At 38.6% G+C, this 15,255-nt stretch overlaps 1 protein-coding gene across 1 annotated transcript in view; it reads left to right on the top strand.

The window, feature by feature from the left end:
- Positions 1 to 3,153: 3,153 nt before the first annotated feature.
- Positions 3,154 to 15,255, top strand: part of LOC131237325 (protein S-acyltransferase 8) — a 77,634-nt gene continuing 65,532 nt past the window's right edge. Inside the window, exon 1 of the mRNA XM_058235034.1 lies at positions 3,154 to 3,596. Coding sequence (XP_058091017.1) covers positions 3,558 to 3,596 — 39 coding nt within the window. The 5' untranslated portion in view covers positions 3,154 to 3,557. The remainder of the gene's footprint in view (positions 3,597 to 15,255) is intronic.

Here is a 15,255-nt window from a genome sequence, read left to right as displayed (position 1 = left end):
ATCGAGTGTGTACATGCCACGATCATATGTGGCATACCAAAAGTTTATATATCCAACTATTATATCAAAATGAAGTTTTTATTACAAAGATCATGTGAAAAAAATTAAGATAGAAAAATGTATAATACTATATGCCATGTTAAAATGTATGGTTATAATATATATGGATAATTTTTATGATTTTACATATGCTAAAATAATTTAAAATTATGGTGTTAAAGATCTACTAGAGTCATGAAATAAGAAACCAATATACTCTGCTGAGGTCCACAAAACATGTTAAAATTGACGGTTCAAGAATTTTTAGCCTTAGATATAAGCTTTTTATCATTGTTTAGGTCAAGATTTTTATGTGACGTTGTTGATACTGTTATTCAACGTTGTTTTCTTACACAGTGTATGCATGTGTACTGGAATTGGATTTACAACTCCAATTAGAACTGATCAACAATGACCCCGAGCACCGAGGTAGGTAGGCACGTAGTGTATGACTGAGGTATGAGGAGATCGGTCGCCTATTCAACCACTCGCTCGATGTGTAAATTGGATCAGACGATTTTCATAGGGTGAGGTTCATCCTCTGATGATGGGTTACTCCGTTGCCTTCCATACGAAAAGACTTTTTAATACAGGTGGAATTAAAAGAAAGAGAAATCCTTATAGTCGATCGCGAAGAATAGTTAAAAGAACTCATTTTTGATAGATAAACTGAATTCAACACTCGAGAGCGAACTTAAATTATTACAGTTAAAGCTTATCAACTATTTGATTACCACTACAAATTATGTTATGAAATGTAAACAACAAGCTAGAAAGTGAAAGGTTACACCAAGAAAGATAATTTATTTGCAGAAAGTAAAGGATTACACCATGGAATGCAAATTGACTTGTAATTAAAGGATAATTAAAAGATATATCGGCTTTGTTTAGATTGGTATGAGGCGATTTTTTCTTCTCAATTTGCTTTACTATTTGTAGCTTTGATCTACGCGTTTTGAATCCTTTCCACGTTCCGACGGTTATGGTAACCGCTCTCAATTACTTAGATTCTAGATGCTTCCCATGTTCTGCTTCCTTTGCCTCTTCTTGCGCCACGTGTCAAGTGATCATGCGAGCTCGATCGCCTGTACCTACATCATCTATCATATGATCATTTGAGCTCAACTATTCTTCCTCTCGACCGCTCTAGTGATGCATGACAACAACTGATATGTTGTGGTTCCACTTTCCGAGGCATCTTCGTACATATCTGCAGGAAAATCCTTAGGCGCACCATGCGTGCTTGTACAAATCACACGTAACCTAATATGATTGGTCGCGACGGGATATGACTGAAAATGGGTGCGAACAACTGTGTTTAGGAACATATTAAACGGTTGTCTATAGAAAGATCAAGTAGTTTAATAGACAATTCTCAAGATATTGATGATACATCTATTAGATGATAATTTTAACAATAGATTTTAAAATTAATTAGTTACTATTTAATTTAGATGGTTTGGATTGATAATTCATTATTTGGATTGGTGATCCAACAAATGGATTGCCACGGATTTTGATTTAAATAGTTAAAATGACCCATTTGATGATCGATTATGATTAAATAATTAAAAAGAAAAAAATATCCCAAAAATTGCTAGTATATTACAGGTGTAGTCTGCCTTATATAGGGGTGTACACGAACCGAGTTAGCTCAGTTAGCTCACTCGACTCGACTTGAAAAAGCTCGATTCGACTTGGTTCGAAGCTGAGTTTGAGCCAAGTCAAGCTGATTTTTTGAGCTTGAACAATTTTCGAACCTAGTTCGAGCTTGCCTGAGCTCGACTCGTCTAGTATCGAATCCCAACTCGAATCGAGCTCGGATTGAACTAATTCAGTGACTCGGTTACTCTGATATTAATGTTGCTCACCAAGTGTTTGATGAAATGACTCAACAAAGTGTCATCTAGTGGTAGGGAAGGTATGTATATGAAACAAATACCATTTTTCCTTGATTTTGATGTTGCATACAAGGTGTTTAATGAAATACTATTGAAGAGCTACCGTTGTTTTACATACAGTGAGAAATTGAAATTGCAATGCATGTGTTAGTGAAAATGCAATAGAGGCTCGATTTCGACTCGAATTGGACCAAGTTGCTGCTCGGACCGAGCTGAACTGGCCAGTTAGGCTCAAGGACTAAGCTGAGCCGAGTTCTAGTCGGGGTCAGCTAGCGGCGAGCCAAGTCGAGTTGAGGCCAGCTCGACTCGGTTCGACTCGGTTTACACCCCTGGGCTTATATTTGAATCCGCTTCCATAATAAACTGACAAAATTGATGGATGGCAGGGTTAAAATAGATGCATCGTGATGGGCCCAGGGCACTGCAAGGAAGTTTTCTACATGCCCCGCTATTTTCTGTGGTATGGTCCGCCTAATATTTGGATCTCCCTTTATAATGAGCTGGCAAAATTGATGGATGGCATGCATAAAACACACGCATCATGGTGGGCCCACAGAGCACCAACCGGCACGGACCAGTACCAGCCTCTGTACTGGAGGGTGGTCCAACATCTGTACTGGAGAGTTCACCACCGAATCCCAGTCCGATGGATTAGAGTTCAAAACCGCATAAGCCCATCATTGAAACTCACATGGCCCCACATCTGGGTGGGAGTCTACTCATCGAGGATCAGACGACATTTTAAACGCCGAGGCCAGGAAAATTTCAACGGTAGTCGTTTCATCCCTACTGTGGTTAGCCCAGTTAAGTATTAGATTTACCTTGGTATTTACTCTCACCCTAACACTAGCCGTCCAATGATGGTGGGTCCCGCAAGCTTTTGGTTACAGCAACTCCTGTAAAAACTCGCGTCCCCAATTTTGTGTAGATGGGATGACAATGATTTGACGGTCCCCAGCTTAGGTGGTGGATGACCCTGATATTTCTCAGATTGGAAGATCCTCGCCCTTAGACATCTGTCCTATGTACGTGGACAGCACTGTATGTTTCACTGCTTGTAAGCGCGGAACGACGGCTAAGACCATCGAGCATGGTAGGCGCGCAGGACAGCAGCCGTTAATAGCGGGGGCTCGTCGTGTCAACGGCCTAGATCACCAAACATGCCCCACACGCACGGTCCGACTGGACATTTTGCTCATGCGCAGAAGCAAATGAGTTGCCAGTAATTAAATGGGGGAGCAGAACGGGGGGAGGGGTGGTTTCTTCTTCTCTCGCTTTTCTTTCTGCTTCTGCCTACCAACCAATGTACCCGGAAACGTCCATTTCTCTCCTCTAAAACCTCACTCCAACGAAAAAACAGAGAAGAAAAAAGACAACTCCTTTTCTCGCATTCGGAAAAATCATGGATAGATAGATAGAGAAGAGGAACAACCCCCCCCCACAAAAAAAAAAAAGAAAAAAAAAAAGAAAACGAAAAAAAAGAGCAAAACCCGAATCCCCTTTCCTCCCAAAACTCAGCTTCTTTGAAAAAAATCCGTTTCGGTCCGTTGGAGAAGGATGAGCACGAACAAGTTCCAAATCTTTGATTCTCTACCGGCCTAGTGAAATCGGTCTCTCATGGCCAAGCGCGTCTACCAAGTTTGGAAAGGAAGCAATGTGAGATTTCTTTTCTTCTCTCACTTAAAAAAATAATAATTTATTATTGTTATTATTAATTTGTATTTTAGCACTTGGGTGTTTTTGGAGTTCTTCGGTAAGGTTTTGTTTGTTTTGTTTTGTTTTTTATTTTTCGATGTTTACTTTTAGTGGCTTGTTTGGTGGTTCCTTGAATTTTCTTTTGCTGTATTTGATGTTTTCAGAAGATTTGAGCAGTTGGGTGTGTTTAGGTTGTGCTAATTTCCTTCAAGGTTGGTTTTTGTTATGCTTGGCAGCTTCTTTTATGGTTGATTCGATTGGATGTTCTGGCTTTGTTCAACAGGTGTGCTTTTATATATATATATTAAAAAATAAAATAAAAATAAATTTCCCCTCACTTGTTGTGGAGTGTTTTCTGTTCGGGTGGATTTTTATTTTTTTATTTTTGGGTGGAGTTGAAGGTTAGAGGTAGAATTAAGAGGAAGAAAAGAGAGATTGGGAAGTTAGGCTGGGTTTGTATACACAAATAAATTACATAAATATCATTCAGGGTTCACATTAATGCAAATTGAATTTTAATCATTAGTCCGGAGTCTGAACAAGTTGAAATAACCGATTTGTAATTTCTGTCCTTAGAATGCATTGCATCCTAGGGTTTCTGATGCCATCCACCATAGAGAAGGCATTTTCATCACGAGAAAACACCAAAGCTCCACTTTCGTTCTCATTATTCTTCGTAACATATCCATGCATGTAGCCATAGGGCCTATGTGTAGAGCTTATACGGTCTTCCCTTTCGAGTCCTACCTCTATTTCTTACTTGACTAGTAACCTGGACTTGCTACAATCAAAGAAAATAAATGACACTTTCCAGTGCAAGGTTACACAAAATGCCATGCATATGCAAATTATGGGTGCAACTGGAATGGGTTGGGTTGAGGGTCAACTCAAGCCCAACCTGACCTCAAACTAGGTCAACTTGCAGTCTGACCCAACCCGAGACACAACCGGAGGTCCCCTACTTGAGCCTAACCCAACGTACCATATCTAACCCATCTAAGGTTGGGTGGGGTTGAGTTAGGCCCATAATAATCTCTACTAATAGTAGTAATTTAGTATCTTATGCCATATGTCCGTTAGATATAATAGTTTATACTATATATGTAATGCTGGGTCGGTTTGCCTAAGGCCTCAACTGGAGCCCAATGCAACCCGAACCGGTGTCGGGTTGACGATTTCCAGCTTGTGCCCAGACTGAACTCAACTCAACCCAATCCAACCCAACCCGACGCAGCCCAACCCAACCCGACCCAACCCTTCCAAAATTTTGGGTTGGGCCAGTTGGGTTCAGGTTCGGCCCAAGCCAAGTTGCACCCCTAATGGAATTAATGGTTGCATATAGTACATAGTAGAGATTGTGTACTTCCTCCCACAATATATGAATAGTCTCCACCACTTAAGATGTTGCATATCTCTTTGTTGGGGCTGTAATAGACACAATCGTTTAGTTGTGCATACAGCTCTATGCAACTGTACGGTTGTGTATAGGCTGCCATATACACAATTGCGAAACATACACATGCTAGATTTTAGCGTGCAAAATTATTTCTAATGGATTGGCCATGCATATGAACTAGAGGCATGCTGGTGCCACTTTGGGTCAGATGTATAATCCTATGCTTGGTTTACATCAATCCCGACTTTGAGAAACTTGTTTGTGAGTTTGAAAGAGACATCAGCCTTTAACTCTGGAGCATTGCCATGGCACATTTTAAATAGTTTGTAGGGACTTTGATGGCTCCAAGTTGCTTGACACTTCCTCGAACTAATCATATTCTCTCTCTTGCATCCTTGCGTATGTGTACTATCACGGCATGTCTTTAGTGTCCCGGCATGCCTCTCTTCTTTGGCAATGGTTGCATGGCTAGCTCGGTCTGTTGTCTCTCATTTGGCATATTTATCTCCTTCATTGTGGACGATCTTGGCACTGTTTTATTGTTCTTCTTTGTCCTCTCATTTCCCCATTGTGTATCCTTCCTCATTGACTTGAGGACGATTTCCTTTGCTTGTGTGTGAAAGTGTTGGTGAATCAGAGTGTTGTCCATGGAAAACCAAGTAAGATCTAGCCAATCCTCATTGGTACAATACCATACCACATTGAGTCAGTATGATGTTGCCCCAAAAGATAATTCAAAATACATCAATGGGTCACCTATACAGTCTCATTTGCTTATTCTGGTAACCCAGTGGGTTTGTGTATAACTTTCAATTGCTTGTTCTCTGTGATATTGTTTTATCACACTTGATATCGCATCTTTGAGAATGAGAAATATTGCGGGATATATCGGGAAATACCATAAACATCGTGTGAAGTTTTGTAGTCTGAATTGGGGAAGTTTAGGAAAATGGTGTAATTTCTGAATGAAACTTCAAGATATGTTAAAGACACATGGCTACACACTTAGAAAGATTTTTTAAAATCGTAGTAGGGGTTGAATCGTATTTAATTGGAAATCGTAATATTTTTTACAAATTTCTTAAAAAATTGAAAAAAATATTAAAAATATGAATATATCAGTTTTTTTTTTTTTTTAACTCATCAATCTTCCTTTTCCCATCAATGTGCACCAAGTAATACCATGTAATGATAGTGTTAAAGGATTCTTATTCCCTTTTTTTTGGTCTTTCAAGAAACTTCCCTTAAAAAAAAAAAAAACTTGAATCCTTTAATAATTTATGTTCTTGTTACCTTTCTTGAATATAGAATTACAATGAAAAATCAGCCTTTGATAGTACACTGACGAAAAAAGATATTTTCATTTCCAAATATCATTCCATAATACATATAAATCAGCATGATCGTAACCATCCATTAAAACATTACAAGTAAGTCATACATCAATTTGGTGTTTCGACTAGTTAAGAAGTAAGAAATCACAAAAAAAGGCTACATGATTTAATGTTAAAGAGAATATTTATAATTTAATCTCTTATAAGAACAAATAAAATAATTTACCTTTTCTAAATGATTCTTGTAGCCCTTATCAAATAAAAAACATAAAATGAAAGCCTAGTGAATCTTAAAATAGAAGAGAATAAGTATAATTTGAATCGTAAATTGGAATTTAAATCATAAATCGGAAGATTCAAATCATAGAATCATAGGATTCATATAAAAAGGGATTCAAGGTTGGGATTCAAATCGTGTTGCTTAAGATTTGACTAAAATCATATATCATAAATCATAGGATTTTGACAACACTGGTCACATATTTAAATTAGCCCTTATACCTTCAAAAAATAGTAAAGTGCAATCCTTGATTTAAGCTCTCAAATCTATAAATAAATAGTAAAAAAATCAGCACATATTGGGCCATTTAGTGGGTTGTGGGCTTGCATTAATGGCTTCGAAAGAACTCATCCTTGAGTTGGAAACCAATCTCAACCTTTGGACTTGTATTACCTCTACGACAAATCTTCTTCTTTGGTGGAAGTTGGTGGTGCAACCCTAAGCGTCGGTTTGGCACAACCTTTGTTGGACTCCATTGTAGATGATGTCTCTGTCGCTTGCACTTTTGTGGGTGCCAACGTGTTTGTTGTAATTGCAAAGTTCTTCATGGATCATGAAATATTTGCTCCATTTTTCATGCCATAGTCATCTTTTGCAAATGTGCTTCAATATGAGTGTTGATACCCATTTGCATGTCTATCAATGTGACTGCTGCCATTAGTGGATCCATCAATTGATCCGTTAGTGAATTTAAGTGTGGGTTCAAAGTTAATGCATCGATCACTTCAGATGTCAACTTTCCCTTTGATTCCATGGTTCTTTTCGTTATTTCTGGAATTTCTATTTTAATTCCAGATTCTTTGCACGTTCCAACAATCGAAGAATTCAATCATTGGTGTTTTCATAAGCTGGAGCCGTCCTTTGTTGGTTAGGACCTTGGTAGGGACCTCCTACGTGTCCACATGCTCCAACTTCGATCTCCAGATTCCCTCAATGCCGGAGCTCCCCCACTTGATTAGTGAGAGTGCCTACCGCGTGAATGAGTTGATCTACTCACTCTTTGAGTGTGTGGATTAATTGGATTACTTGTACAAACTCTTCTTGTGTCACCCCCTTCAAAGCAATTAGGGGATGATGTAGAGTCAACAATTTCCCAATGATCACCCGCGTTGATACCAAAATGGTGCAATCCATATATCGAATCAATTAGATATCAACATTGTATCGCAAAAAAGTAGACAAGAAGTACACTCACAAGAATATTTGAGTAGAGAGATGGTGCAACCTGGTTATTGAATCAGCACATGTTGGGCCCTATGGTGGGTTGTGGGCCTATGTTATTATTGTTGGGCCCTATAGTGGACCTAAGTGGGTCGTAAGCATTGTTTTAAATATCAACGATATCTGTTGATATATCCCACGATATATCTTGTATCCCACCTATGCAATACAAAATGCATAGGTAGTGCCGATATATCCCACATGTTTGATCCGGTGAGCATTTTCAATTTTCGATCCTTTTTTTTTTTGAAATTATATTAAATCAGTGCCAAGTGGTTATAAATCCATTGGTTTTTCATGTTTCGCATGAAAAATCATGGAGTTGGAGCTTTGATTTCGATATCCATTAGTTCTTCATGTTCTCCATTTTTTTTTTTCCGAAAATCTCCTTCAACTAGCTGTCAATTGAGACTAATTTTGAAGTATTTAAGATTACTTCATGAAATGATCATCATATACATTTTAATTTTGAAATTTGAGTGTAGGTGGTCCGATTTGGGGAAATTTGGAAATTTTTTGAAATTTCTCTCAAATTGCTTGCAATGTTTCACTCCAAACATGAAATCAAGCATGTATGAGGGTTAATTTACTGATTTGTTAAGTCCTTGTCAATTTTCAGAAAATAAAAATCATTTTTAATTAAAAATTAATAAAATATTTTTTTTTTCCAAAATTTACCTTCAACTAGATGTCAATTGAGACTAATTTCGAAGTATTTGATGAAATGGTCATTCGCATATACTCTAAATGTTATGCATTCAATTTGAATATAGTTGTAGTAGTTTAGTCAGACAACGCATAACTTAGGACCCTATACAAAGGAAACCTATTATGTGCAGTTCTTTTTTGAGATGCTATTATTTAAAAATGTGTATTAATGTATTTTCTAACAATCCCTGAAGTTTCATTGAAAAATTCAACCATTTTCTCAATGTTTCCCCATGTATCCCAAAAAGTGCGATAAATTACTCGATACAAACGATATATCCCATGCGATAACCGGTATGTATCTGTATCCCAAGGATGCGATACGTAACACGATACCGATATTTCGAACACTGGTCGTAAGCGTAGGTGGGCTGTGGGCCTGCATAAGGCTTTGAAGCCTTGCTGAAAAACGCATGAGCGTTCTAGTGTGTTTTATGTAATAATAATAATTATTTAGCTTCAAAACAACTATAAATTAAGGCGCTTGCACCTTTGACTTAAATAAGTGATTTGAAGTTGGCTAGGAATCTATCCAATCTTCAAATAATTAGCTGGCAAGTTGAGTGGAAATAAGAAGTTGCTACTGTTAGGCTGTCTGCTCTGAACCTCTCAAATCGTAAAAACTATAGGCTGGAATTTGGAACATGGGGTCCATAAGAGGCTTTACATGTTTTAACTAACAGGGTATGCTTGAATAAAAAAGTGTGAAAGGATGTGGTTGAGAATTCACGGCTAGAGAGGGCTTGCAGGTAAGGGTTTTTGTTTATATATTGGTTTTGGTTCAGGATTAGGATGTTATTTAGGGTCAGCAGAATGCACATTGGATTTTGGTGTGCCTGGGGACTGTTTAGGGTTGGCTGGATGAGGACTGAAAGATTGGCCAAGACAAGGGCTGATATGCAATTTGATCAGGGATTGAACAGGTAGCAGGTTTTGAGTTTGAATTGCGTGTCAATTTAGGTGTAACAAGGGCTGTATATATGCCTGAAATTTAGTAGTGTTATGAAGCACTGGCTGAGATTTTGGTTTCTGAGGGCTGAGCAGGTCTGAAGTCAGGGTTTGTGGCTGGTTACAGGTTGCAGTTGGAGCTTAAAGGCTGCTTGGGAACTGTTTTTATTTATTTATTTATTTTTTAATTTTTATTTTTATTTTTTAAAGTCGTGTTACCAGCTGTGGGAAGCTTCTGTTTTTAGGTTGGGGAATAGGATATTGTTCTGTCTCCCACTCATTGGATGAGCAGGTGGAGACAGTGTAGTGTGTTTGGGTGATCTAGGGTTCAATCCCAGGCAGTGTTACCTTTCCAAAAAATAAAATAAAAAAATTGAAGAACATTGTTCTGGGTTGGATCTGGACTGGAAGTTTGGCCGAGCAAGGGCTGAGATCATGATGGTTTGTTCAGGGATGTAACTGTTAGCAGGTTTGGAGTTTGAATTGGATGTAGGTTTAGGTATAATGGGGGCTGCATATATGCCTGAAATTTTGCGGTGGGGTGAAACAGTGTCGGGGATCTTTTTTTTTTTTTTCTCCGGAGGGCTGAGAGCAGGTCCACAGTGGGTATGTGGGCTGGCAACAGGTTCCAGGAGGAGGTTAATGGCTGTAATGGGCACTGGTTTTGGTAATTGGGTTACAGTCTTTCAGTAGGGTTGTATGTCCATTTCTGGTGACAGCTTGGTCTTGTTACAGGTTTTGGAACTTGGGTGAGGCTTGCAGCTGGCATAGATGTGGCAGATGGGACATTTAGGAAGTTGATTTGGGCTGAGTAAATTGGAGTATAATGACTGTAGTGATGGTTAGGGGTAAAAACAGGGACTTTAGTTGAGAAATTAGGTGTGAAAGGCTACAGCTTGGTCTTGTTACTGGTTTTGGAACTTGGGTGAGGCTTGCAGCTGGCATAGATGTGGCAGATGGGACATTTAGGAAGTTGATTTGGGCCGAGTAAATTGGAGTATAATGACTGTAGTGATGGTTAGGGGTAAAAACAGGGACTTTAGTTGAGAAATTAGGTGTGAAAGGCTGTCAGTTTGGATGTTGGTGTTAGGGCTTCTGATATACGGTTGGGTGTAGGGGTGTAAAGGCCTGCGGCTGTGGATTTAGGGGTGGAAAAGGGTGTCAGTTGGAGATGTGAGTATGTAGGGGGCTGCAGTTGGCTTAGAGGCGTAGAGGTGGAAGGGATTGGAGCAGGGTATCCCAAATCGGTTACGTAACGGCCGATACGTAACGGTAACGGTGGGACCCGTTACGCGATACGGGGTCGAAACGGCCGTTATGGATTTCTGTGACCGTAACGGCCGTTACGGGGCCGTTACGGGCCATAACGGCCGTTACAGACCCGTAACGGCTGTTACGGGCCCTGAAAAAAAAAAAAAAACAAAAAACAAAAAAAAAAAAAACCTTACCTTTTTTCCCTTTCTTTTCTTCTTCTTCTTCTTCTCGAGCAGCTGCGGCTGCCTCCTGTTCTTCTTCTTCTTCTTCCTCTCTCTCTCACTCTCTCTCGCTCTCTCAATCTCTTCTTTCCCCCTTTCCCTCTTTTTTTCTTTTCTTTCTTTCCCTCTTTTTTTCTTTTCGTTTCCCTCTCTCCATTTTTTTTTTATTTGCAGCAGCTGACTGCTGTAGGTACGTGTCACGCAAAGACGAGCGCCGACACTCCTCGAGCTCCGAGTTGTACGAACGGTTCAAAGGAGATCAAAGTTACATGGGCTCCACAGTGATGTATTTATTACATCTACACCGTTCACCTATTTTCAGAGATCATTTTAGAGCACCCGCCAAAAAATGAATTATATCCAGAGATCATCTGGACCACACCAAAAATAGCAGCAGGGATAATGATTTTCACGGTTAAATAATTTGTAGGGCCCATGGTAACGTTTATTTTCCATCCAATCAGATCAGACTCGAGTGGGCCCCACCATAATATATATATTTTATCCATTTCGTCCATCCATTTTGCCACGTCATTTTAAGTCAGGATTCAAAAAATTATTAATATCCAAATCTCAGGTGGACCACACCATAGGAAATAGTGGTTATAGAATGCTCACCATTAAAAATTTCCTAAAATCCACTGTAATGTTTATTTTCAATCTAACCTATTAATTGGGTCATATTGACGTGGATGAAGGGAAAACACACATGTCAGCTTGATCCAAAACTTTTCTAGCCCCCAATAAATTTTTAACGGTGAATGTTTAATTATTATTGTTTCTTACGGTGCAATTCACCCGAGCTTTGGATGTGCCTCATTTTTGGGCTCATGCCCTAAAATTATTTGGCAAAATGGATGGACGGTGTAGATATAACACATTCATCACGGGTGAGGCCCAAAAAACTTTGACACGTGTGCTGCACTTTACATCCAAGTTCCTCCTAATTCAAGCCTTAAAAAATTGTACACGAGACATATATTAACTTGAAATTTAACAATTAAATTATGGACTGCAATTGCTAACTCACAATGCCAAAATCAAATTATTTGAATAGTTTTAATTGTTAATTTGTGAACTTTTATTTTTTAAAATAGGGCCTTTTGATTTTTATTTTTATTTTTATGATTCACTATCCAATAAATGTGCACTAATTTATAAGTGGGATAATGACAATAAATGGCATGAATTTGAGGCTGATTTGGAGAATAAATTGGTCCTCCAAGTCAACCCCAAATTAGCAACGCCATCTACCTGAATTTAATTTCATTTTTTTAAAGAACTATTGGGAGAAATGATATCAAGATGTTAAGTATATAAATTACATATTTAAAAAATTAAATATATGAATTTTGTAGTCATATTCAAGTTACCTGGTTAAATTAATCAGACAGTCCGATACAACTTCTCACCAAAGAGTGGACTGTTACACCACCATAAACATGTTCCAATTTATAAATGAATGCATATTTGGAATGCTTAGAATATTTTGGATTTAATCCATATTTTTTCATATTTTTTTGGCAAAAAAAAAAATTTGCGCCGTTACGGGCCGTTACGCCCCCGTATCGCCGTTACGCCCCCGTATCCGTATCGGTTTCGGAGGGCACCGTTACGCCAACCGATACCGATACGGGACACCTTGGATTGGAGTTACGGTTACGGTTTCTGCAGATTTTAAGGAAAGAGGAAAAGAAAATGAAAAGAACAAAGGGGGACAAGTTTCCCAAGAACTACTTCCTCTGATAACTAGGTAAAATTGTTCCACCTGCACCTAAGGCGTCAGACTCTGGGGTTTCTAGTGGCATCACACCAATAGAGAAGCCCTTTGCAGGAAAAAGAAGTCAACTAGTGTTTCCAATCTTCTTCATAACATAACCATGCATATGGTCATAGGCCCTAACCCTATTTATAGAGTTTATATACCAGTTTCTCCTAATGTGAACTTACCTAAATTAAAGACAGACTACTAATATTGTGAGATTGCTTAAAATGGCATGTGTATGCACATGGGGTTGTATACACAATCAAGCAGCAGCTCATTGAGTACTTCCTCTACAAAATAGGAAATGAACACAAAAACATGCTTGAAATGCTGTGAATAGATTGATTGGATCTGTGTGCACAGCCGCTGGTTTTGTATATGCTACATATAACGATATGGTTGTATGTGGGATGCCATATACACAATTGTGAGGCATATGCATGCTTATGTTAGCATGTAAACTGTCTTGTAAATTAAATGGACTGGCCACATGTATGAACTAGCGGGGCCCACTCTGGTTCACATGTGATCTAGGGTTTGATTTGCATTAGGAAATGAGAATGATCAATTACATTTTCAAGTATTTTCCATAGTGATGAAATATGAGAATGATCAATTACATTTTCAAGTATTTTCCGTAGTGATGAAATAGCCTCAAAATCCAATTACATCTCTTGCAGTTTTAGCTTGGTAGTAACACATGCAATTTGGAGCCCAAACCAGATATGAATGCTTAAGAAATAACAATTTGGCCACTTATGCCAATTGTAACTAGTAATTGCATTTCATTTGGATAGGGCTTCCAAACACACCTTTAGTGAACAGGTCCCTTTTGTGTTCGATGGATAATTTTTAGGTGAGCCCTTGTGGCGTGGGAAAATCACCTTATTTTGTTCCGATGTGCTTGTATGATGCGTCATCATTTCAACACTTCTTATTTTTTCTCTTTCGCTTTGGTGCTGTTGTTGGGGTTCTTTTGCTCTTTTTAATGAAGTATCCATTCTATAAAAAGAAAAAGGAAAAAAAATAAAATTCACGTGAGTCCCTATTGACAAAAAAAGTATTAGTCCCTTGCCTTGTTGGGTTGCTTTGGGACCGATTGAATATTATCGAATATAAGGGAAGGATCTAGGTGTTAAACACTTATATCTAAGTTGGACACTATTATCTCTGTTCATGCATCTCACTTGTGAGATCCAGACCACTCACTTATTGGGCCATACCATTGGTTAACACTCTGGTTGGATGACATTAGTCAGTGATACTGCAAAAAAAAAAAAAAAAAGAAACGAAAAAGAAAAGATTCTAGTCAGTGATTGGAGGGCTTTTATGGATTTAAAAAATGGTTAGGAAAGAAGTGTGACCAACCTTCCACATTTTTTTTTCAAAGAAAAAAAAAAAAAAAATATATATATATATATATATATATATATTTATTTATATAACTCAAGGGGTGGAAACAGAGGCCCAAAAAGAGAAACCACAATCACTTATACAAACAAAGACCACGAAATAGAAAGGCATCAACCAAACACGAGACAGAACACAGAGGAACCCAACTGAAGCCCAACTTTGATCCAAAAGGGGTATTATGAAGGATTTGTTAGTTAAATTGAGATTTGAGGACTGGTCCTTAACGTCCCTGAAGATTTGAGATGAAACCTTTGGAGAGGAGGAAGAGGAATTGCTGAAGCAGCGGAGATTTCTTTCTTTTCAAATATTCCAAAGGGTGGCCATTAACATAAGGTGCCAGATTGCTTTAAAGTCTTTACCAATGCTCTCACTGTGCCAAGTGAATAACAGATCCAGAATCTCACCAAGCATTTTTTTTAGAGATAAATCTCACTAAGCATTTTTTTAGAGAAATCTCACCAAGCATTACGTAGGGGGAAGGAAATTTGATCAAGATATCATACTAAACTTGAACCATGAATAGGCAATGCAAGAAGAGTTAAGAGATGGATTATGCATCTCCACTGCCGAGCAAGCGGATATTAGGCAAGACAATTGCCTGGCGTTTGAAAATTCTCTACTGTGAGAGTCCTTCCTCTACGTAGAATCTAGCGAAGGCGCGCTCGCTCACTCTCCTAAAACACACTTGCCCCTCCTCGGACAATTGTTATTAAGGAAGGAAAGTCCCCTTTGGGGGAATGAAAGCCTCACCACACCCTCTAACTCCTAATACACTCCCTTCACTTGTAGATTTATTTATTTATTTTTATTATTCTTTTTTTTGGGGGGGGGGGGGAGGGGGGGTTTACGACCACAGATGATGAGGGGGTTACAACCACAAAAGCAGTAAGGGAAGTTTGGATGATGAGGGGGATACGACCACATATGAGGTGCCAAAAGGATTTGGAAGAGAACAGGTCGGAAGAGGTGAGCGTCTAAGAAAGAGTCTTTCATCCTCGGATTTGGATGGATCCCTTGCAGAAGCATCTGTGGCTCCAACAGTTCCTCTATGTCATTTTTCGTAAGGGCTCTCCTACAAGG

The sequence above is a fragment of the Magnolia sinica genome, chromosome 2, assembly GCF_029962835.1.
Source record: "Magnolia sinica isolate HGM2019 chromosome 2, MsV1, whole genome shotgun sequence".
Classification (NCBI taxonomy): domain Eukaryota; kingdom Viridiplantae; phylum Streptophyta; class Magnoliopsida; order Magnoliales; family Magnoliaceae; genus Magnolia; species Magnolia sinica.
Note: the sequence above shows the minus strand (reverse complement) of the source record. Positions and strands in the feature narration are given on the sequence as shown.